Source organism: Narcine bancroftii, chromosome 14 (genome assembly GCF_036971445.1).
Source record: "Narcine bancroftii isolate sNarBan1 chromosome 14, sNarBan1.hap1, whole genome shotgun sequence".
In the NCBI taxonomy this organism is placed as follows: Eukaryota; Metazoa; Chordata; class Chondrichthyes; order Torpediniformes; family Narcinidae; genus Narcine; species Narcine bancroftii.
This window is the reverse complement of record NC_091482.1, coordinates 2336188-2357370: the sequence shown is the minus strand read 5'-3', so window position 1 is coordinate 2357370 and position 21183 is coordinate 2336188. Positions and strand designations below refer to the sequence as shown.

The window sequence follows — 21183 nt, the reverse complement described above, 5'->3', positions numbered from 1 at the left end:
GAAGGGACGCTGGAATGGGAAAATCTCATCCCGTTTCTCTAGGTACAACATCTTCAGCATTTCCTTTACTTTGAGGATGGCGGGGCGGGGGGGGGGGGGGTGGTGTTTGGCAGATGGGTGTGGAGAAGGACCTTGACGAAATCCGAGCAGAGCCCGATCCCAAACATGCGCACGTTGTGCCCAACAGGCTGTGCTGGAGACCTGGGTTCGATCCCAACCTGGTCCATGTGGAGTGCTAACCCCAACCTCCAAATTCCAAAGGTGAGCTGGTAGGCAAATCAGCTGCTATAAATGAGCCCTAGTGTTGAGGCTGGGAGGGGAATTGAAGGGAGATGATGGCTGTCTTACAGGGAACAGAACAGGTGGAAACACTCCGAAAGATGAAATGGACTTGATGGGCCAAATGGCCTCTCACTTTTATGAGAAATAAAATTTCTCCAGACATCTTAGACATCTGTTTCAGGTGAGCAGAGGGAAGTTTAGGCGAGATATCAAAGGTGATTTTATTTTTACACGGAGAGAGGTGGATGTGGGGTGGTGGTGGTGGAGGGTGGTACAATAGGGACATTCAAGGAAAATGGAAGGTTATGGGCTGTGAGGTAGGGAAAGGTTAGATTGATGTGGAGCAGGTTTATAGGGGTCAGCACAACATTGTGGGCTGAAGGGCCTGTGGTATCCTGTTCCAAATTAGATGTCCAGTGCAGCCCTGCTGCAGTCTATGTTGCACTAGATACTAGGCACGGCTGGGGGATGGATGGGAGGATCAACGCAATGGAAAGGGATGGGTTCTGATGGAGAAGGAAGCAGCCCCCCACCACCGTCGAGTGCAAGAGCTCAGAGCCAAACCTGGGCTAGAAGGGCCTTGCGACTGTCCCTCTTGACGGCCATAGCAAAGTCGAGCCAGGTCCAGGTGTTGTTGTGGTACTCCAGGCAGGGCAAGACCAGGCTGAAGTCCTTCCAGTCCTCGATGTTCTTCTCACCCTGGAAACACACACCAGGTCAGGGAATTCTTCGAAGGCCAGCTGCCCTGGCATCAGGGAAGCCCTCATTTAGTCACAGGCACCCCTTGCCTCCGGGGAGACTCTGGGGAAGTTCCACATGCCCTCTCTTCCCCCTCCCAAAGAACATCAACATTATGGAAGTGAGACCTGCACAAGTGGAACGTTGGCTTCATTGCTGGGAGTAATTGTATTTCTTGACCATAAGACACAGGAGCAGAAATAGGCTATTCAGCTCATCCAGTCTGCCCTGCACTCAATCGTGAGCTGATACATTTTCCCACCTGGCCGTCTCCCCATAACCCTTCAATCTCTGCCTTAAATACAGCCAGACCGCGACTAACAGTACACTCAATCGAGTAATGTCTGATCGCAGATTCTTCTGTCACCATTGCCCCTACCTCTGCTCTCCTAACCTCTCTTCCTTTTGTTCTCTCTCCCTTCTTTACACTATATTTCCTTCCCCCTGTCTTCCACCTTCCCTCTCTCCTTCCACTCTCCTCCATCACCCAGCTTTCCTGCAGCCAAGCAACTGTTGCCAGGAAGGGTCCCAAACCATGGTCTCCAAGCGTTGCCTGTAAACTCCTTTCCAGAACCAATCTAGCCACTGATCTGATGAAACAAACAATTGCTGCCTGGTATGTGTCAAACTAAATCTGGTAGCAGTTATAAAATCTGTGACCATCTTTAAAACATATTTCATCTTGTACAGTATATTTCACCTATAATGATCAACCTGCCCAAATCAATTTGTGTCCCCCTCCAGAACTTAACCTGAACACATTTCGAGGTACGGCTGTACACCCAATGGCCTAGACTTGACAACCGCCCATGGCAACACACTCCACAGATTCACCACCCTCTGACTGAAGAAATTCCTCATCATCTCTGTTCTAAGCAAACACCCTTTAGTCCTGAAGTTGTGCCCTCTTGTCCTTGACTCTCCCACGATGGGAAATAATCTTTCTACATCTATTCTGTCCACACCTTTCAACATTATAAATGTTTCAATGAAACCCCCCTCGTTCTCCTAAATTCCAACGAGTTCAGGCCAAGAGCCATCAAATCTTCCCCATGAGATAACACTTTAATTCCCAGAATCATCCTTGTAAGAGGAGCCCAAAACTGCTGACAATTCAGGAGACCTGAGGTCTCCTGAGGGCCTGATGAAGCCTCAACATCACATCCCTGCTCCTATATTCTATTCCTCTTGAAATGAACGTCAGCATCGCATTCTCCTTCTTCACCCCTGACTCAACCTGCAAGTTCACCTTCAGGCTGTCCTGCACGTGGTCTCCCAGGCCCCTTTGCATCTGGGCATTTTCAATTTTCTCTCGTTTAGAAAATAGTCAGCCTGTTTATTTCCTCCACTTTTTGAACACTGTATTTCATTTGGCCCCTTCTTGCCCATGCTCTTAATTTGTAGAAGTTCTGCTGCACCTGGAGTACTGTGTCCAGTTCTGGTCTCCTTACTTGAGGAAGGATGCACTGGCATTGGAGGCAGTGCAGAGGTTCAACCAGGGTGATTTGGAAATGAGGTAGTTATTTTCTGAAGAGAACTCCATTCAGACACAGAGTGAACCACCCGACACAGAGTGAACCACCCTCCACACCGTCCCATCACACACTCCCGGGGTCAGACACAGATTGAAACTCCCTCCACACCATCCCATCACACATTCCCGGGGTCAGAGATAGAGTGAATCCCCCTCTGCACTGCCCCATCACACACTCCTGGGGTCAGACACAGAGTGAAGCTCCCTCCACACCGTCCCATCACACACTCCCAGGGTCACAAAGTGAAGCTCCCTCCACATCGTCCCATCACACACTCCCAGGGTCAGACACAGAGTGAAGCTCCCTCCACACTGTTTCTTCATACACTTCCAGGGTCAGACACAGAGTGAAGCTCCCTCTGTACTGTCCCATCACTCACTCCCAGGGTCAGACACGGAGTGAAGCTCCCTCCACACGGTCTCTTCATACACCCCTGTGGTAAGACACACAGTGAAGCTCCCTCCACACGGTCTCTTCATCCACCCCTGTGGTACAATGCTGAATTAAAAGTTTAGCTTAATGTGCCGTGTCTGAATTGAGCTCTCACCTTGTAGCTGACGCACAGAGGGACCTGTGGAATCTTCACGTAGATGAAAGAGTTGTTCATCGCTGCCCTCTCCTTCATCTTATCAATGTCATCTACTGGGTGCTGCAGGAAAGAAGTCGGGAAGGTTAAACCAACAGGAGCCCAGGGTTCCCACCTTCAGCCATCTGACAGACTGTGATTGGGGTTTCTCAATGCGCCACCATCTCCCTCTGACCTTGTACCCTGGTGTTCCCTGGGCCGGGGACTCTCGCAATTGGTGGGAAGGATCGGCCTGAGTATTCAGATCCCCTCTGTGGAAACTCCATGATCTCCCCCCTAAGATTCTTAAGGGAAGAGTGGAATTCCAGCAGGATCTGGGAATGTGGAGACCCTGCCATCTCTGGTTGAGAAGAGCAGGTTGGCAGCAGCCGGTGTCTGGTCCCAGCATCCAGGGAACTGGAACCAGGAGCCGGGTACAAATGTCTGTAGGAAGCTCCACGAACAACAGAGGTTATTCTGGCAGGGTTAAAGGAGAGATAGGGGTGCAGTTAAATGTCAACAGGAGGACATAACACGGGCACTGAGGATATGGCTGGCAGTGGCAGAGTGGGGGGACACAGAGAGAGAGGGGGACTGAAGAGAGGGGACAGAGGGAGTGAGAGCATGTGAGAGAGGGGAGGGAGAGGACAGAAAGAGGAGGTGGAGGAAGGGGGTTGCATAGAGAGGATAGGTATAGAGAGAGAGAAAAGAGTCAGGGATGGAGGAGGCTGAAAGAGAGGGGGCACAGAGAGAGACAAGGAATAATGTTACAGAGAGACGGAAGGACACAAAGATGGAGATGGAGAGGGAGGTGTGTCAACACTGATGCTAACTACATTTGACCTACCTCTGGGGGTTTCCGGAAGGATCTGCGGACCCCAGAGCCCCTGTTTAACCCAGCAGAGACTCCCTTCGCCGACGCCAGACTGACTGAATCCTCTGCCACCATCAGCTGCCGAGATTTCACTCCAACTGGGATCCCTGTGGTGGGTGGGAACCAGCAGTGTGAGAGCCAAGCCACACCAACGTGCCTGCCCCTACCCACCTCAAGCTCTAGACCAGGGGACCCAACATCCCCCCACCCCAACACCCACCTCAAACCTAGGGTTCCAAGCCCCTCCCTACTCTGAGAGACTTCCCCACCCCCACACAAACCACCGAGCCCAGTACACTCAATACCCCCTCCCCACACTATCAAACCGAGGGCTTCCAGTTCCTACCCAACCCCCAACATCCCCCCCTCAGCAACCCACCCAGAGGTCCCAGCCCTGCCCCCACCCAGGGTTCACAGCCAGACCCCAACTGAAGACCCCCTGAGATACAACCCCCCCCCCAAATACCCCAACCGGGACATGCAAACCCCTGATCCCCCACAAAATGCCTCAGCTCCACCCCCAATGCCTCCTCTCCCCACCATCCCTCACTTCCTCTCCCCCATGCTGCTACCACCCCACCCTTCCCCTCTGCTCCCCCCAAACTGCTGCCACCTCTCTCCCCACCTGTGGTCACCAGCTTCGACTTGTCCTCCTCGTCAGCAGCTGTCTCCTCCTCCTCCACGTTCCGTCCTGGGAAGAAGAACCCCATCATCCGCCTGAAGAACTGGTAGGTGAGCTGGATGGTGAGTGGGACGACGTTCACCTGAGGATGGGGCCAGAGAAGGTCAGATTTCCCAGGACCATCCTCCACCCATTGTCACCCCTGTCCAACCAAGAAGGTCTCCCTCCTCTGGGAGGAAGCCTGCCCTGGAGGAAGGCAGGAACTGTATGGGGGAGGAAAATGGACAGCCAACTTAGCCAGTAAGAGAAATGACTCTGCTCGGAGGCTCTCTTCAAGGACCCGAGGGATGACGTTACGATCAGAACAAGGCTTGGCTGTCCAGAGAGTGGATAGTTTGGTCTCCGTGATACAGGGGGTGCAGAGTTATTAGGAGTTCCAAGGAGTCGCTATCTCAAAGAATCTTTCCTGGTCCCAACACACTAATGGCATCGTGAAGAAAGCACGTCAGCACCTCTGGAATTCCACTGGAATTTACGGAGGTTTGGGATGACACCAGAAACCCTGGCAAATTTCTACAGAGGTGTGCTGACTGGCTGCATCACAGTCTGGTATTGGGGGGCACCAATACCCCTGAGTGTAAAGCCCTGCAAACAGTAGTGGACATAGCCCAGAACATCACAGGCAAACCCCTCCCCACCATCAAGCACATCTATGGGGAACGCTGCCATTGGAGAGCAGCAGCCATCGTCAAGGACCTACACCACCTAGTCCACGATCTGTTCTCGCTGCTGCCATCAGGAAAGAGGTCTCGGTGCCATAAGACTCACACCCCCAGGACCAGGAACAGCTGCTCCCCCTCCACCAACAACAAATTCAATCAGAGACTCATTTAAGAACTCTGACTTGTGCACTTTATTGATTTTTTATTCTCTCTGTATTGCAGTTTGTTTATAGTTCTTTATTTGTTAACATGTGTATGCTGTGTAGTGTTTTTGCACTGCCAATAAGTGGTAATTCTCCCAGGGTTGTATGTAGTTTGACAATAAATCTGAAATCTGACACTGGGAGGATGTGCAGAGGAAACTGACAAGAAAAGCATCACAGCTGAGAGATATGCCGTCGGGAGAGGCTGAATAGTGGGGGCTAGTTTTCCTCTCCTCGCAGCCTACTCATAACTCTGAGATTTTTTCTTGCAGGCCAGCCAGAATGACCACTTATTGGCAGTACAAAAAAAAACCTGTACACAACATACACATGTAAACAAATAAAGAAATGTAAATAATGCCTGCAATACAGAGATAAAATACAGAGATTGCTGCTGCTCTCGGTGACAAGGTTCCCTGTAGATGTCCTCGATAGTGGGGAGGGTTTTTCCTGTAATGTCCTGAGCTGTGTCCACTACCTTTTGGAGGGCTTTATTCTCAGGGGTATTGGTGTCCCCGTACCAGACTGTGATGCAGCCGGTCAGCACACTTTGTGATGTGATGTATGTACTCTGACCATGAATCTCAATCTGTAGCTTCTGTGAAGTTGTGAATGTTGTTGGGATAGTGACAGGGAGGAAACATTGCCACAGATAGGGAGGTCTTCACCCTAAACTCCAGGGCTCGCTCCCTAAATCCCTGCCATGCATGATGTTCCTTACAAGCCACCTCCCTGACTGGGCTTTGGTCTCTGGCCTTGACATCCTCAAGGATCCGCATGAGAAACTCACCCACCCAGGAATCAGTGCCGTGAACCTGCTCTCAGCTGCATGCAGCACATCAACCCTCTTCCTCAAAAGCGTGAACCAGCTGTGTGCCACAGGTTCATCAGCCGGGTAACCTCTCCTTTGTTCAAGTGTGTAGGCGCTGTGATTGTAGTAGAAACAGGTTGGCTCTTATCGTCTGTTGGAGGTAAAGGTATATTACCGACGTTTTGGGCCCAACCACTTCCTCAAGGAATAAGCAAAAAGCAGGCAGGCGTCTGAATTAAAGACAAGTTTGGGAGGGGGAGAAGTCCAGGCAAAAAGTGTTAACTGGATATGATGAGAGGAAAGGAAGGTGAGAATTGATTTTGGCTCTGTGACAGGAGACAGAGGGAAAGGGGGGGGGGGGAGAGAGAACTAGAGGGAAGGAGATGGGGAAAGAAGATGAGTGTGGAGGTGGGGGGGGGAGAAATCAGAAATCAGAGAAGTCGATGTTAATACAATCCAGTTGGAAGGTGCCCAGACGGAGTAAGAAATGTTGTTCTTCCAATTTGCAGGTGGTCTCAATCTGTTAGTGCATGAGCCCAAATTTATTGTCCCATGCACCGAGGAGCAGTGAGAAAGTTGCCTTTGCAAGCAGTCTAGCTCATCAACCCATACATAGTACAGGGAGAGATCAGTTATCTTGCTAGTGAGAGGATGGTGGGAGAGAAACTGTAATAGGTTCATGGAACCACGCTGGTAATGTTGAAGGTGGCAGGGTATGAGCACGGAGTGATTAGGGGGAAATCTGCTGGGAGCAGCTCCAGGCCCTCTCTGTGGATGTTGAGGGCTGTCAGCTGTCTGGATGAAGATGGATCGGAGCTTACCTCGAAGTGTTCCTTCACGGAGATCCCACCCACGGGGGGCCGGACCTTGCTGAAGATCCTGAGAGCGAGCTGGCGGGCAGACTGTGAGGGATTCTGGGGCCGTAACACCACCTGAGTAAAGCCCAAACATTACACACGAGACAAATGCAAGGGGTGCTCCATCCCTGATTGTGAGGAAAATACTGGAACCCACTGCTCCGGATGTGGTTGGATGGTACAAATAGGATTGGCCAGACTCAGCACGGATATAGGAAAGGCAGACAAATTTGATTTAATTTTGCAGTATCCGTTTAGATACATTTATTGAAAGCTCCACACTGTGGAAGGGGCAGTGAGGGAGCTCCACGCCGTGGGAGGGGTGGTGAGGGAGCTCTGCGCTGTGGGAGGGGTGGTGAGGGAGCTTCGCGCTGTGGGATGGGTGGTGAGGGAGCTCTGCGCTGTGGGAGGGGTGGTGAGGGAGCTCCGTGCTGTGGGAGGGGTGGTGAGGGAGCTCTGCGCTGTGGGAGGGGTGGTGAGGGAGCTTCGCGCTGTGGGAGGGGCGGTGAGGGAGCTCCGCGCCATGGGAGGGGCGGTGAGGGAGCTCTGCACTGTGGGAGGGGCGGTGAGGGAGCTCTGCGCCGTGGGAGGGGCGGTGAGGGAGCTCCACGCCATGGGAGGGGTGATGAGGGAGCTCCGCGCTGTGGGAGGGGCGGTGAGGGAGCTCTGTGCCGTGGGGGGGTGGCAGTTAGGGAGTTCTCCACTGCCTGGGAGACATGGTGCAGAGTGTAAGAACAGGAGTTGCTACTTACCTTGTACAGGGAGTTTGGGAGCAGGTTGTTCATTGTGAAGGAGCCCAGCTCCAATAGATGTTCTGCTGTGTCGTCCGATTTATTCACCTGTTGGCAGCAAGAAGCAACATTTAATCCCTGAGGAAGCATCTAGTTTGGAGGAGTTTGTTCTGGGGATTGGACAGATTGCGCTGGTTTTCCCGGGTCCATGGGAGACTGTGGGGCCTGTAATCGATGGGGGGGACAATCTCATTGAAACCTACCCAACATTGACAGGGGTTAGACAGAGTGGACATGGAGACGTTTCCAATGGTGGGAGAGTCCGGGACCAGAGGGCACAGCCTCAGAGTAAAAGCACATCTCTTTAGAACAGAGATGCAGAAAAAGTTCTTCAGCCAGGGGGTGGTGAATCTGTGGAATTCACTGCCACAGACGGTTGTCATGGCCAAGACCTTGAGTCTATTTAAAGCAGATGTTGATAGATTCTTGATTAGTAAGGGTGTCAGAGATTATGGGGAGGACACAGGAAAACAGGGTTGAGAGGAAAAACACATCAGCCAGGATTCAAATGGGCTGAATGGCCTCATTCTGCTCTGTTTTTTTGAATCTGAAGTATCTCATTTACCAAAAGCAAATCCCAAGCTGCACAGAGTGGGATTCGAGCTCGTGTAATTAGATTATCGGATTGCGGGACATGGGGAGAAGTTAGAGAAGTGAGTTTTGACTGTAGAACGCTTGCCTGGTTTTCTTTTAACTCTCTACTCCACTGTCATGAGGCATTGGTGAGGCCACCGCTGGAGGACTGTGTACAGTTGTGCTTACCACAGTGTGGTAAGGATGTGTTTGGACCGGAGAGGTTTAGGATGTGTTTGTGTCAGGCGAGGACAGGTTTGTTTTCATTGGAGCAGAAGAGGCCGAAGGAGGAAGTGAATACTCAGTCTAGATAGCGGAGATGGTAGGAACCCTTTCCCAGAGGAGAGGTGTCCACAGTTTAGGGTAAGGTCAGGAAGGAGGGTTCGAGGCAAACGGCGGAAGAATTGCTTTTAGCCAGAGGCCAGGGAGGATCTGGAACTCTGTGACTCCAGAACATTGTCAACTTGGGGCTGAGAGGAAAAATACACCAGCCGTGCTTTTGAATGGCAGTACAGCCTCAATGGGCCAAAATGGCCAAAATCTGCTCCTGCGCCTGACATTAAGGAAGTATCCAAAGGAGCCTTGCACACAGTGCTAGTAAATGGGGTTACAGGTTGAAATTCTCTCGCCCTGCAGCTTGAGGAACTGACTGGTGCCAGACCATAGAAAGCGGCTCTGACCAGCTCCCTCTGAGCAGAGCGATTCTCATGAAGCATCAACATTCCTGCATCAGGCAAGGGTGGGTCCCCAGAACTACGCCTGAATCCCTCTCATCCGCACTGGTGGGCACATTTTATCATGGTTACTAGTCTTAGTTAATTGTGTATCCCAGTGAACTTTAGATCTCAGTTAGATCTTAGATGAGTTAGTTAATTAATGTAGGTCTAAATTACAGATTCAAAATATGCCATTCTGATCACTCCCTGGGACTCCCGGTCACTCCCCTGTGTCCCCCCAGATCCTGCTCACTCCCTAGGACCCCTGGTCACTCCAGATCCCGCTCACTCCCCAGTGTCCCCCCAGATCCCGCACACTCCCTAGGACCCCTGGTCACTCCAGATCCCGCTCACTCCGGTGACCCCCGGTCATGCTCCAATGACATCCACTTGCTGTTGAGAAACTATTGCAGCTCCAACTTGGCAATGCACAGCTGCCAGCCGGACACCTAGTGGACCCCGCATCCACCAGGAGGAACCCCCCATTCCCCCCAGGCGGAAACCTGACGCTCCTCTATCTCCCCAGACCCCCGCACCTTGCTGTAAAGAAAGTGTTGCAGCTCCAGTTCGGCGATGCCCAGCTGCCCATCCTCCTCAGTAAGGCGCCAGCGGGCCTGGGCAAAGTAAACCTCGGTGCGACGTGCCACGCTTACGTCCTCCTGCTTGCGGAGAACCAGCTTGTTGGCCCGCTGCAGTTGGAAGTCCTTAAAACATCTGCAAGACACGAGATCAATGGAGTCAGGCAGAGGTCGCAGGGCTCTGATAGAGGTTGTGGGGTCAGGTGAGGTCACAGCACCAGGCGGATGTCGCGGGGATCAGACGCGGTGTCAGGAAGAGGTTGCGGGGTGAGGCAGAATCCACATTGTCAGGCTGAGGTCTCTGGGTCAGGCCCACAGATGGGAAAGGATAGGAAATGCAGGCAGACGAGATGAGCTCAGATGGGAGATCAATGGGGCAAGCACTTATGTATTTTGGATCCATGGGCCACGCAGAGCTGAACTGCAACATGCAAGAGGAATGACGTGGGGCCATGTCAGGGGAACAGGGAAAGCGACCATGCAATGGGACAGTGCAGCGAGGTGGTGGGTAGCGGATGCCACACGTGCCTGATGAGAATGTTCAGCTCCTCGCTCTTGGCCTGGAGATCGGTCTTCTCCTGGTTCAGCCGGGTCTGCAGGTCATGGCTCTGGTTCAGCAGCATGGTGCTCCGACTGTCATCCTGCAGTGACTGGGGCCGGACGCAAAAATCACAGCACGATAAACTCCTCCCTCCACAACAGGAGGGGGTCCTGCAGCACGGGAGAGGCAGCGATCGAAGGCACCCTGCGCCATGGAAGGGGAGGAGAGAGGGAGCCCCGCACCGTGGGAAGGGGCAGCGAGGGAGCCCCGTGCCATGGGAGGGGCAGCGAAAGATGGTTGGTGAAGGAACCCCACAACATCATGGGTATTTTATGTGAGAGGTTGGATCTTAGAATAGTGTGTGTTCTCCCCCGGGAAGGCTGCAGGGTGCGTGGGGGAGGGTGCAGGGTCCAGACAGCCCAAAGAGGTGGGTAGGACAGGATCAGGATAAAGGGACCTGATACAAATGAGAAAGGTCCCACCTTTCACGTTCTCAAACACGCAATCCTAATGCTCCTTCCCACCTCCCTCATCCCCACACCTCTCCCCATCTCTGTAACTCCCTTTGGACCCCTACACCCCTCCCTGTCTCTGTAACCCCTTCCAGCTCCCGCACCCAAGAGATCTCAGTACATCTCCAGTGGGAAAAGTTTCTCCACCAGTCAATGACTCTTTTGCTTCCTGGGCTGGTGACTTGGGGACATCCCTCCTAACCCCACAAAATGCACCCTAGACCCAGGCTTCAGGCCAAGTGAATAGGCCAGGATGATCAATTCCCAGCACGTACCCGACCAGATTCCTGTGCTGTGCCCAGTAACATACCCACTTGTACTGCAAGCTGTGACGGGGTAGGGAGGGGGTCGGTTACCTTGACAATTAGGTAGATCTGTTTCTCTAGCTGCCGGATGCGGATCACATGCATCCTGACAGCATCCTGCAGATGCAGGATGCTGCTGCGCTGCTCCTCTGGGTTGCTGGAGATCTCCAGCTGGAAGCGGACACGCTGTTTCCGTTCGCTGTGCTCCTGTGGAGGGAGGGTGTCAGCAGTAAAGGGCTCTCAACAACTTCTCAAACACTGCCCCCTCACTGAACCCCAGACCAGCTCCTCATTCCACCCCCTCATCGTCCCGTCCTTTCTCACTGAATCCTCCCCATTCCCAACTACCAGCCCTTCACCATTCCCAATCACGGCCCTCACCACCCCCTCACTGATCTGTCACTGTCCCCCTCACCATTCCAATCACTAACTCCTCACCACCCTTTACTGAAACCTTGCTGCTCCCCAACCACTGACCCTCGATCCCTCACCATCCTCACCACCCTCTTTACCTCCCTCACCCCAGTCCCTCATACCACCCCACCCTCCTCACTCCTCACACCAAGCCCTCATACTAGCCCCCCTCACTACCCTCTCACCCTGACCACTCAAAATCACCGCCCCCTTAAACCTCCTCACCACCCCTTCAACAACGCCCCCCCACCCTCATCAACCCTTCACCAATCCCTCAGGCACATTGACGCCCTCTGGGGGACGGGTACCACACACGTCTGTCCCTCATTCAGCTGTGAGTGATCCCAGAACTGTTCATCGCTCTGCAAACTTACTTTGCGTTTTGGTTCAACAAGCAGGAGGAGGTTGTTGACGATATCCAGGATCATGGCATACTGCACAGGGTTGGTGGATATCTCTAGTTCTTGGTGGATCAAAGTGAATGTGTCCACGGCACCTGGGTGTGGATTGCGGTCAGAGAGAAAAGCAGCTGGTGTGAAACACACTTCCCACTCCCAGAGCCCATCCAGCCCTCTCCCGTGTTGCCATCACCTCCCTGCCCAAGGCAAGGCTGGCATTCCCTGCCAGAATGAGTGATCCAGTGATTGAGCACGTTCAACGCTGAACCTAACGGCCGTACAGCAGCTTTTAACAAGGTCATCTTTGTTGATGAACCAATCAAGATTGGCTTTACAAAGCTAGGTTATATAAACTAATCACAACATTTAAAATATGTTTGGACCAACATCCTCCTACTTCTCACTAACTGCTCTAACATTCTGGTTCCTGTCGGGACCAGAACAACAAACCTACCACAAGAATATTAATCCTCATCCAGTTCAGAGGCATCGTCCCGTGAGTAGATTCCACCTTCCCTGGAACAGAGCCCAGTGAACTAGAAACCTGAAGCCCCCCTCTCCTACACCATGTCTCCAGCCACGTGTGAAGCTGCATCATCCTCCCATTTCTAACCTCTCCAGCACGTGGGACAGGATGTAATCCTGAGATCACAACCCTTCTTCCACCTAGTGCCCAACACCCTGAACTCTTCTTGTAGGACCTCCTCATTCATTCTTCCTACCTCCGTCATTGGACTATGAAATCTGGCTGATCACTGGCCCCCCCCCTCCCCCACCTAAGAATGTTGTGAACTTGATCTGAGATGTGGAATGAATGGTACCAGTTGAACCCTGAGACTTGTGTAGTATGTATTCTTATAGCCTTCGGTTCTGCCTTACCCACAAGGGGAAATTTCTCTGTGACAACTCAAATGAAACTTCACCTCATTTTCTCCGGAGAAAAAGTTTTCAGGCTGATAGAGAGTAACCCTAACTCGAACAAGGGGGTTTTGATCCAGTTGGACAGGGCATTGAGTCCACACCTGGAATATTCTACACAATTTTAGCAACCTTATTCAAAGAGAACACCATAATATTCTTGGTAGGGGATTTGACAGGTTGGATATTGAGATGTAAAAACACAGAGATCCTGGAAGAGCTCAGCAGGGATCGCAGCGTGCATAGGAGGTAAAGATATATAACCTACGTTTCGGATTTGACCCTTCTCTTGCCTTGAAGAGTGGCTCGGGCCCAAAATGTCACACATACTCGTGTAAAAGTTGATACTGTGTTAAAGTCAAACCCCCCCCCCCACTATTTTTGACTCGAGCCCATTGGAGCTCCCAAGCCTCAAACAACACAGGTACTCACCACTCAAAGTAGTATCCATGTAATGGTCAACTCCAGAAGCTTAACATTAAAAAATGGTCTACAAACTCGACTTTTACACAATGTATAACTTCACTTCCTATGGACGCTGCCAGACCTGGTGAGCTCCCCCAGGATTTTTGTTTTTTACTCAATCACAGAGCCTGCAGACTTCCATGCTTCATTGGATATTGAGATGTTTCCACTGCTGGGAGGGATCAAGCATTTAAAACAGATGCGCTGAAATTTCTTCCTGGGGTAGGAAAGAGGGAAAATCTCTTGAATTCTTCCCCTCTCACCCAGGTGAAGGTGGGAGAAGTCGTATAACTGGGTGTGTTTAAGGTGGAGATGGATAAATATTTGATAGATTGAGGAGCAGGTTTGAGGGGAGCTGGGCCAAAAGGAGAGTTGATGCCAGCACGGATTCGTGGGCGGGATGGTTACCGTAATGCTGTAATAGTGCAGCAATCCAGGTTCGCATCTGGTGCTGTCTGTGAGGAGTTTGTACGTTCTGCTTGGGTTTCCTCCAGATGCTCCAGTTTTTTTTCCCACCCTTCAAAATGTATGGAGTGGAGGTCAATTTAGGTGTAATTGGGTGGCATGGGGTTAAATGCCTGGTATTAGCTTCTATCAAGGTGTAAATACATTTTTTAAAAATTAACAAAATGTACGATTTAAATTTACCATGATCAGGGTGAATGGTAGGGAGGGTTGACAAGCTGAATGGCCATCATCCCTCCTATTTTCTCAAGCCTGTGAGTGAGCAATGAGGTTTACAATGCCCGTGGTGGGAAGGAGTGAAACATGCAGGCTGAGCTCATGAGATACTGGATCTCTGAGCAGGGTCCACCGGACATGAAGCCACGACACCTGTTCCGATCAATCGCAGACCGACAGCGCAGAAAGGGAGTGGGCACCAAACAGCCATGACTCCAAGGAGCTGCAGCTGCCTTGCTCATCGCCACCTTCCAGAAGGGCTGTTGGCCTCTCCTCCAGGGCTTGCTCACCTTTCCAAGGCAGGAGAGTGCACCTACTGGAATCTGCAGCAGAAACAGCCTGCCGGGGAACTCAGGGGGTCAAGGAAGAGAAAAATGGTCAGGACAACCTGAACAAACAGGGGCCCAGATACACTATTAAAAAGGAACAAAAAAGGGTATAAAAGTAACTAATATAAATACAGAAACGTAATTTCCCCAACTGTACGTGATATACTTAACATATATTTTATGTAAGGGGGAGGGCGGGACTGTTTTGTTTTTGTTGGTTGTGTTTGTGAGAAAAAATTTAATGTCTATTTAAAATGTTACTATATATTTTAAAAAAATGTCCTGCTCCCAGTCTTGAGGAGGGGTTCTGGCCCTAAACATCGACCCACAGGTCAGCTGTTGCTCCACTTTTCGTCCCTGCACCATTCTGCGTGGTTCCTGTATGAACTCCTCCAAACCTGCTGCCTGGTCCCACAATCAATTCACCCCTCTAAGTGCAGGTGGAGCAGGGAAGCTCGAACCTCACTCCAGGCCGCTAATCTGTGCCTGTCACACCAGGTCCAAGGTCACTCTCCAAGTGGACCATCTCTCACCAAGGCACCAAAAGCTCGCCTCAAACCCACCGTTCTGCTTCTTCAGCAGGTCCTCCTTCTGGTCCTGGTGGATCACAGTCGGTTTGATCTGCGCTGCCAGCTCAGGCTCAATATCATGGCTGTAACTGACATAGAACATACGGCAGTTACAGCGGGAGATGATCCTTTGCACCTGCTGGGTCTCATAGCCTTGAGCAGGGAGGTTCCAGTCTGTGGGGAGAGAAACCAACCAGACAAATCATTGTCTGTATGGCTGCCAATTCCAACAAAACATTCATTAGGCAACAGTCTGTAGGAACCGGTCATTGCTTCCCATGCACAACATGCGAGAAACAGTGAAACTCCCTCCACTCCGCCCCATAACACACTCCCGGGGTCAGACCCAGAGTGAAGCTCCCTCCACTCCGGGTCAGACCCAGAGTGAAGCTCCCTCCACTCCGCCCCATCACACACTCCCGGGGTCAGACACAGGGTGAAGCTCCCTCCACTCCGCCCCATCACACACTCCCGAGGTCAGACACAGAGTGAAGCTCCCTCCACTCCGCCCCATAACACACTCCCGGGGTCAGACACAGAGTGAAGCTCCCTCCACTCCGCCCCATAACACACTCCCGGGGTCAGACACAGAGTGAAGCTCCCTCCACTCCGCCCCATAACACACTCCCGGGGTCATACACAGAGTGAAGCTCCTTCCACGATGTCTTATCACACACACCTGGGGTCATACACAGAGTGAAGCTCCCTCCATACCGTCCCTTCCCACTCTCCGGGGTCAGACACAGGGTGAAGCTCCCTCCCCACCGTCCCTTCACACTCTCCTGGGGTCAGACACAGGGTGAAGCTCCCTCTGCACATGTCCCATCACACACTCCCAGGGTCAGACACAGAGTAAAGCTCCCTCTGCACTGTCCCTTCACACACTCCCAGGGCAGGAGTAGGCAACAATTTGAGGGATTTACAATATTTAGGGGTAGGACGCCCTACGTTCTTTCACTATTAACCCATCCATCAGAGTACTGGGGGGACCTGGACCTGATGGCACTGCCGTCACTGCCACGGCCTCAGCGTATGACTGGCAGAGTCTGCCTGATCTTTGCCAGTCGGTGGGATTCTGCCTTGGCCGAGAAGGGAGTGGAGTTACCCCAGGGGCCAGTGGGTTGGGGGTGAAGGTGAGGTTTACTGTGTAAAGTGAGCAGGAAGATGTATGTAGGTTCTGGAAGAGGCAGGCAGTGTGCCTACGACCCCCCCCCCCCCACCACCACCAGACTCCCCCCCCCCCCCCACCACCAGACTCTCACCCCCCCCACCCCTCGGGGCCTCTCACCCGTTGTGGTGCTGACCATGCCCCCAACAGCCTGGCCACTTTCCATCAATTCCGCCACAGAGTCCAGGTTCCGGCAGCGATGTTCTCGATGTTCTTCACCTGAATTGGGAATTAAACAGCAGGTCACTCACCGGGAACAAAAATAAAAGGCGGATTTATTCCAAACGCCTTTCAGCCAGGGGTACGTTCCCCTCCAATGGTGCCCTCCTACTGGGGAGGAGAGGAAAAGGTTCACCATAAGGCTGCAGTCACTTGGAGCTGTCAGAACAGCAACCCAAGAACTGTGAATGTGGCTCAGACCATCACACAAACCTTCCCTCGACTCGATTGACTCCATCTACAACTTCTGGTTGTTATGGGGACACCAATAATTCTCCTGAGTGTAAAACCCAGCATAAGCTAGTGGACACAGCCCAGTGCATCACAGGCAAAACCTTCCCCATTATTGAGAACATATACAGGGAACGCTGCCATTGGAGAGCAGCAGCAATCATCATAGATCCACATCACCCAGCACACGCTCCGTTCTCGCTGCTGCCATCATGAAAGAGGTGTCAGTGCCACAAGACTCGCACCACCAGGTTCAGGAACAGCTGCTCCCCCTCCACCATCAGACTCCTCTACAACAAGCTCAATCAGGGATTCCTTTAGGACTCTGACTTGTGCACTTTATTGATTTCTTTTCTCTCTCCATATCACAGTCAGTTTCATTTACTATTTGTTTACACATGTTCGTTGTGTACATTTTTTTTTGCTTTACCAATTAGCGGTGATTCAGCCTGGGCCACAGGAAAAGGAATCTAAGGGTTCAATGTGATGTCTTGTATGTACTCTCTCAATATCTGAAATCTGAAATCTGCTGCCTCAGGAAAGCAGCCGATGTATTAAAAGACTAATTCCACCATGGACACACTACCGTTGGGAAGGAGATATCACGCACAGCCAGATTCAAGGGACGGTTTCCCATTGTGATCAGACTCCTGAATGAATTGACACTGACACTGCTGCCCTTTGCTCTGTTCCAACTAATCTCTCTGTTAACTGCACTGTAATTTCTCTGCTGTACTACGTGTGGGTTGACTTGCTCAACTGCTCACAAAACAAACTTTCACACAGCACCTCGGTACACAAAAGGACGACCTTGAACTTGACAACAAGTTGCACCAGCTCCTTTCACAATGATGTGACCCCAGGTGTTTCACGGAATAGTTTCTGTAGTGAAAGTGGGGCTGGGCAATTAGAATGTCTGTGGTATGGCAGGAAGTCAGAAGAGAGAGGAGGCCTTAACCAGAGTCAGGGAGCAGGATGGGGGACCGGGGGCTGGAGAGAGGGGAACTAGAAGAGGGGATGAGAGAGGGTAAAATACGGGGGAGGGGGGTATGGGGAGAGGGAGGGGTTATGGGTAGAGGGGGGATTCGGGAGAGGGGGGATTCGGGGAGAGGGGATTCGGGGAGAGGGGGATCGGGGAGAGGGGGGATTCGGGGAGAGGGGGATTCGGGGAGAGGGGGGATTCGGGAGAGGGGGGATTCGGGGAGAGGGGGGATTCGGGAGAGGGGGATTCGGGAGAGGGGATTCGGGGAGAGGGGGATTCGGGGAGAGGGGGGATTCGGGGAGGGGGATTCGGGAGAGGGGATTCGGGGAGAGGGGGGATTCGGGGAGAGGGGGGATTCGGGGAGAGAGGGGGGATTCGGGGAGAGGGGGATTCGGGGAGAGGGGGGATTCGGGAGAGGGGGGATTCGGGGAGAGGGGGGGGATTCGGGGAGAGGGGGATTCGGGGAGAGGGGGGATTCGGGGGAGAGGGGGATTCGGGGAGAGGGGGATTCGGGGAGAAGGGGGGATTCGGGGAGAGGGGGGATTCGGGGAGAGGGGGGATTCGGGGAAGGGGGGATTCGGGGGGAGGGGGGATTCGGGGAGAGGGGGATTCGGGAGAGGGGGATTCGGGGAGAGGGGGATTCGGGGAGAGGGGGATTCGGGAGAGGGGGATTCGGGGAGAGGGGGGATTCGGGGAGAGGGGGGATTCGGGGAGATCGGGGAGAGGGGGGATTCGGGGAGAGGGGGATTCGGGGAGAGGGGGGATTCGGGGAGAGGGGGGATTCGGGGAGAGGGGGGATTCGGGGAGAGGGGGATTCGGGGAGAGGGGGGATTCGGGGAGAGGGGGGATTCGGGGAGAGGGGGGATTCGGGGAAGAGGGGGGATTCGGGAGAGGGGGGATTCGGGGAGAGGGGGGATTCGGGGAGAGGGGGGATTCGGGGAGAGGGGGGATTCGGGGAGAGGGGGATTCGGGGAGAGGGGGATTCGGGGAGAGGGGGGATTCGGGGAGAGGGGGATTCGGGGAGAGGGGGGATTCGGGAGAGGGGGGATTCGGGGAGAGGGGGATTCGGGGAGAGGGGGGATTCGGGGAGAGGGGGGATTCGGGGAAGGGGGGATTCGGGGGGAGGGGGATCGGGGAGAGGGGGGATTCGGGAGAGGGATTCGGGGAGAGGGGATTCGGGGAGAGGGGGGATTCGGGAGAGGGGGATTCGGAGAGGGGGGATTCGGGGGAGAGGGGGGATTCGGGGAGATTCGGGAGAGGGGATTCGGGGAGAGGGGGATTCGGGGAGAGGGGGGATTCGGGGAGAGGGGGATTCGGGGAGAGGGGGGATTCGGGGAGGGGGGGGAAGGGGAGGGGGGATTCGGGGGAGAGGGGGGATTCGGGGAGAGGGGGGATTCGGGGAGAGGGGGATTCGGGGAGAGGGGGGATTCGGGGAGAGGGGGATTCGGGGAGAGGGGGGATTCGGGGAGAGGGGGGATTCGGGGAGAGGGGGGATTCGGGGAGAGGGGGGATTCGGGGAGAGGGGGGATTCGGGGAGAGGGGGGATTCGGGGAGAGGGGGGATTCGGGGAGAGGGGGATTCGGGGAGAGGGGGGATTCGGGGAGAGGGGGATTCGGGGAGAGGGGGATTCGGGGAGAAGGGGATTCGGGGAAGGGATTCGGGGAGAGGGGGGATTCGGAGAGGGGGATTCGGGGAGGGGGGATTCGGGGAGGAGGGGATTCGGGAGAAAGGGATTCGGGGAGAAAGGGGATTCGGGGGAGAAAGGGGATTCGGGGAGAAAGGGGATTCGGGAGAAAGGGGATTCGGGGAGAAAGGGGATTCGGGGAGAGGGGGGATTTCGGGGAGAAGGGGGATTCGGGGAGAAAGGGGATTCGGGGAGAAAGGGGGATTCGGGGAGAAAGGGGATTCGGGGAGAAAGGGGATTCGGGGAGAAAGGGGATTCGGGGAGAAAGGGGATTCGGGGAGAAAGGGGATTCGGGGAGAAAGGGGATTCGGGGAGAAGGGGATTCGGGGAGAAAGGGGATTCGGGGAGAAAGGGGATTCGGGGAGAAAGGGGATTCGGGGGAGAAAGGGGATTCGGGGAGAAAGGGGATTCGGGGAGAAAGGGGATTCGGGGAGAAAGGGGATTCGGGGAGAAAGGGGGATTCGGGGAGAAAGGGGATTCGGGAGAAAGGGGATTCGGGGAGAAAGGGGATTCGGGGAGAAAGGGGATTCGGGGAGAAAGGGGATTCGGGGAGAAAGGGGATTCGGGGAGAAAGGGGATTCGGGGAGAAAGGGGATTCGGGGAGAAAGGGGATTCGGGGAGAAAGGGGATTCGGGGAGAAAGGGGATTCGGGGAGAAAGGGGATTCGGGGAGAAAGGGGATTCGGGAGAAAGGGGATTCGGGGAGAAAGGGGATTCGGGGAGAAAGGGGATTCGGGGAGAAAGGGGATTCGGGGAGAAAGGGGATTCGGGAGAAAGGGGATTCGGGGAGAAAGGGGATTCGGGGAGGAAAGGGGATTCGGGGAGAAAGGGGATTCGGGGAGAAAGGGATTCGGGGAGAAAGGGGATTCGGGGAGAAAGGGGATTCGGGGAGAAAGGGGATTCGGGGGAGAAAGGGGATTCGGGGAGAAAGGGGATTCGGGGAGAAAGGGGATTCGGGGAGAAAGGGGATTCGGGGAGAAAGGGGATTCGGGGAGAAAGGGGATTCGGGGAGAAAAGGGGATTCGGGGAGAAAGGGGATTCGGGGAGAAAGGGGATTCGGGGAGAAAGGGGATTCGGGGGAGAAAGGGGATTCGGGGAGAAAGGGGATTCGGGAGAAAGGGGAATTCGGGGAGAAAGGGGATTCGGGGAGAAAGGGGATTCGGGGAGAAAGGGGATTCGGGGAGAAAGGGGATTCGGGGAGAAAGGGGATTCGGGGAGAAAGGGGATTCGGGGGAGAAAGGGGATTGGGGAGAAAGGGGATTCGGGGAGAAAGGGGATTCGGGGAGAAAGGGGATTCGGGAGAAAGGGGATTCGGGGAGAAAGGGGATTCGGGGAGAAAGGGGGATTCGGGGAGAAAGGGGATTCGGGGAGAAAGGGGATTCGGGGAGAAAGGGGATTCGGGAGAAAGGGGATTCGGGGAGAAAGGGGATTCGGGGAGAAAGGGGATTCGGGGAGAAAGGGGATTCGGGGAGAAAGGGGATTCGGGGAGAAAGGGGATTCGGGGAGAAAGGGGATTCGGGGAGAAAGGGGATTCGGGGAGAAAGGGGATTCGGGGAGAAAGGGGATTCGGGGAGAAAGGGGATTCGGGGAGAAAGGGGATTCGGGGAGAAAGGGGATTCGGGGAGAAAGGGGATTCGGGGAGAAAGGGATTCGGGGAGAAAGGAGATTCGGGGAGAAAGGGGATTCGGGGAGAAAGGGGATTCGGGGAGAAATGGGATTCGGGGAGAAAGGGGATTCGGGGAGAAAGGGGATTCGGGGAGAAAGGGGAATCGGGGAGAAAGGGGATTCGGGGAGAAAGGGGAATCGGGGAGAAAGGGGAATCGGGGAGAAAGGGGAATCGGGGAGAAAGGGGAATCGGGGAGAAAGGGGAATCGGGGAGAAAGGGGAATCGGGGAGAAAGG

The 21183-nt window shown here is 53.8% G+C and overlaps 2 protein-coding genes across 2 annotated transcripts in view; one reads left to right on the top strand and one right to left on the bottom strand.

Moving 5' to 3' along the window:
• Positions 1-21183, bottom strand: part of LOC138749452 (bridge-like lipid transfer protein family member 2) — a 65057-nt gene that overhangs the window by 4561 nt on the left and 39313 nt on the right. The window contains 13 exon segments of the mRNA XM_069910795.1: positions 847-981; positions 3103-3204; positions 3968-4101; positions 4620-4758; positions 7174-7284; positions 7962-8048; positions 9826-10003; positions 10396-10517; positions 11277-11432; positions 12014-12135; positions 14994-15173; positions 16288-16374; positions 16377-16386. Of these exon segments, the coding sequence (XP_069766896.1) occupies positions 847-981; positions 3103-3204; positions 3968-4101; positions 4620-4758; positions 7174-7284; positions 7962-8048; positions 9826-10003; positions 10396-10517; positions 11277-11432; positions 12014-12135; positions 14994-15173; positions 16288-16374; positions 16377-16386 (1563 nt within the window).
• On the top strand, positions 17541-21129 carry LOC138749471 (fibril-forming collagen alpha chain-like; the record flags this gene model as incomplete). The annotated part of the gene is made up of 3 exons (XM_069910844.1): positions 17541-17579; positions 17694-20195; positions 20317-21129. Coding segments are annotated over exons 1-3 (3354 nt in total), but the record flags the coding sequence as incomplete, so codon positions are not given.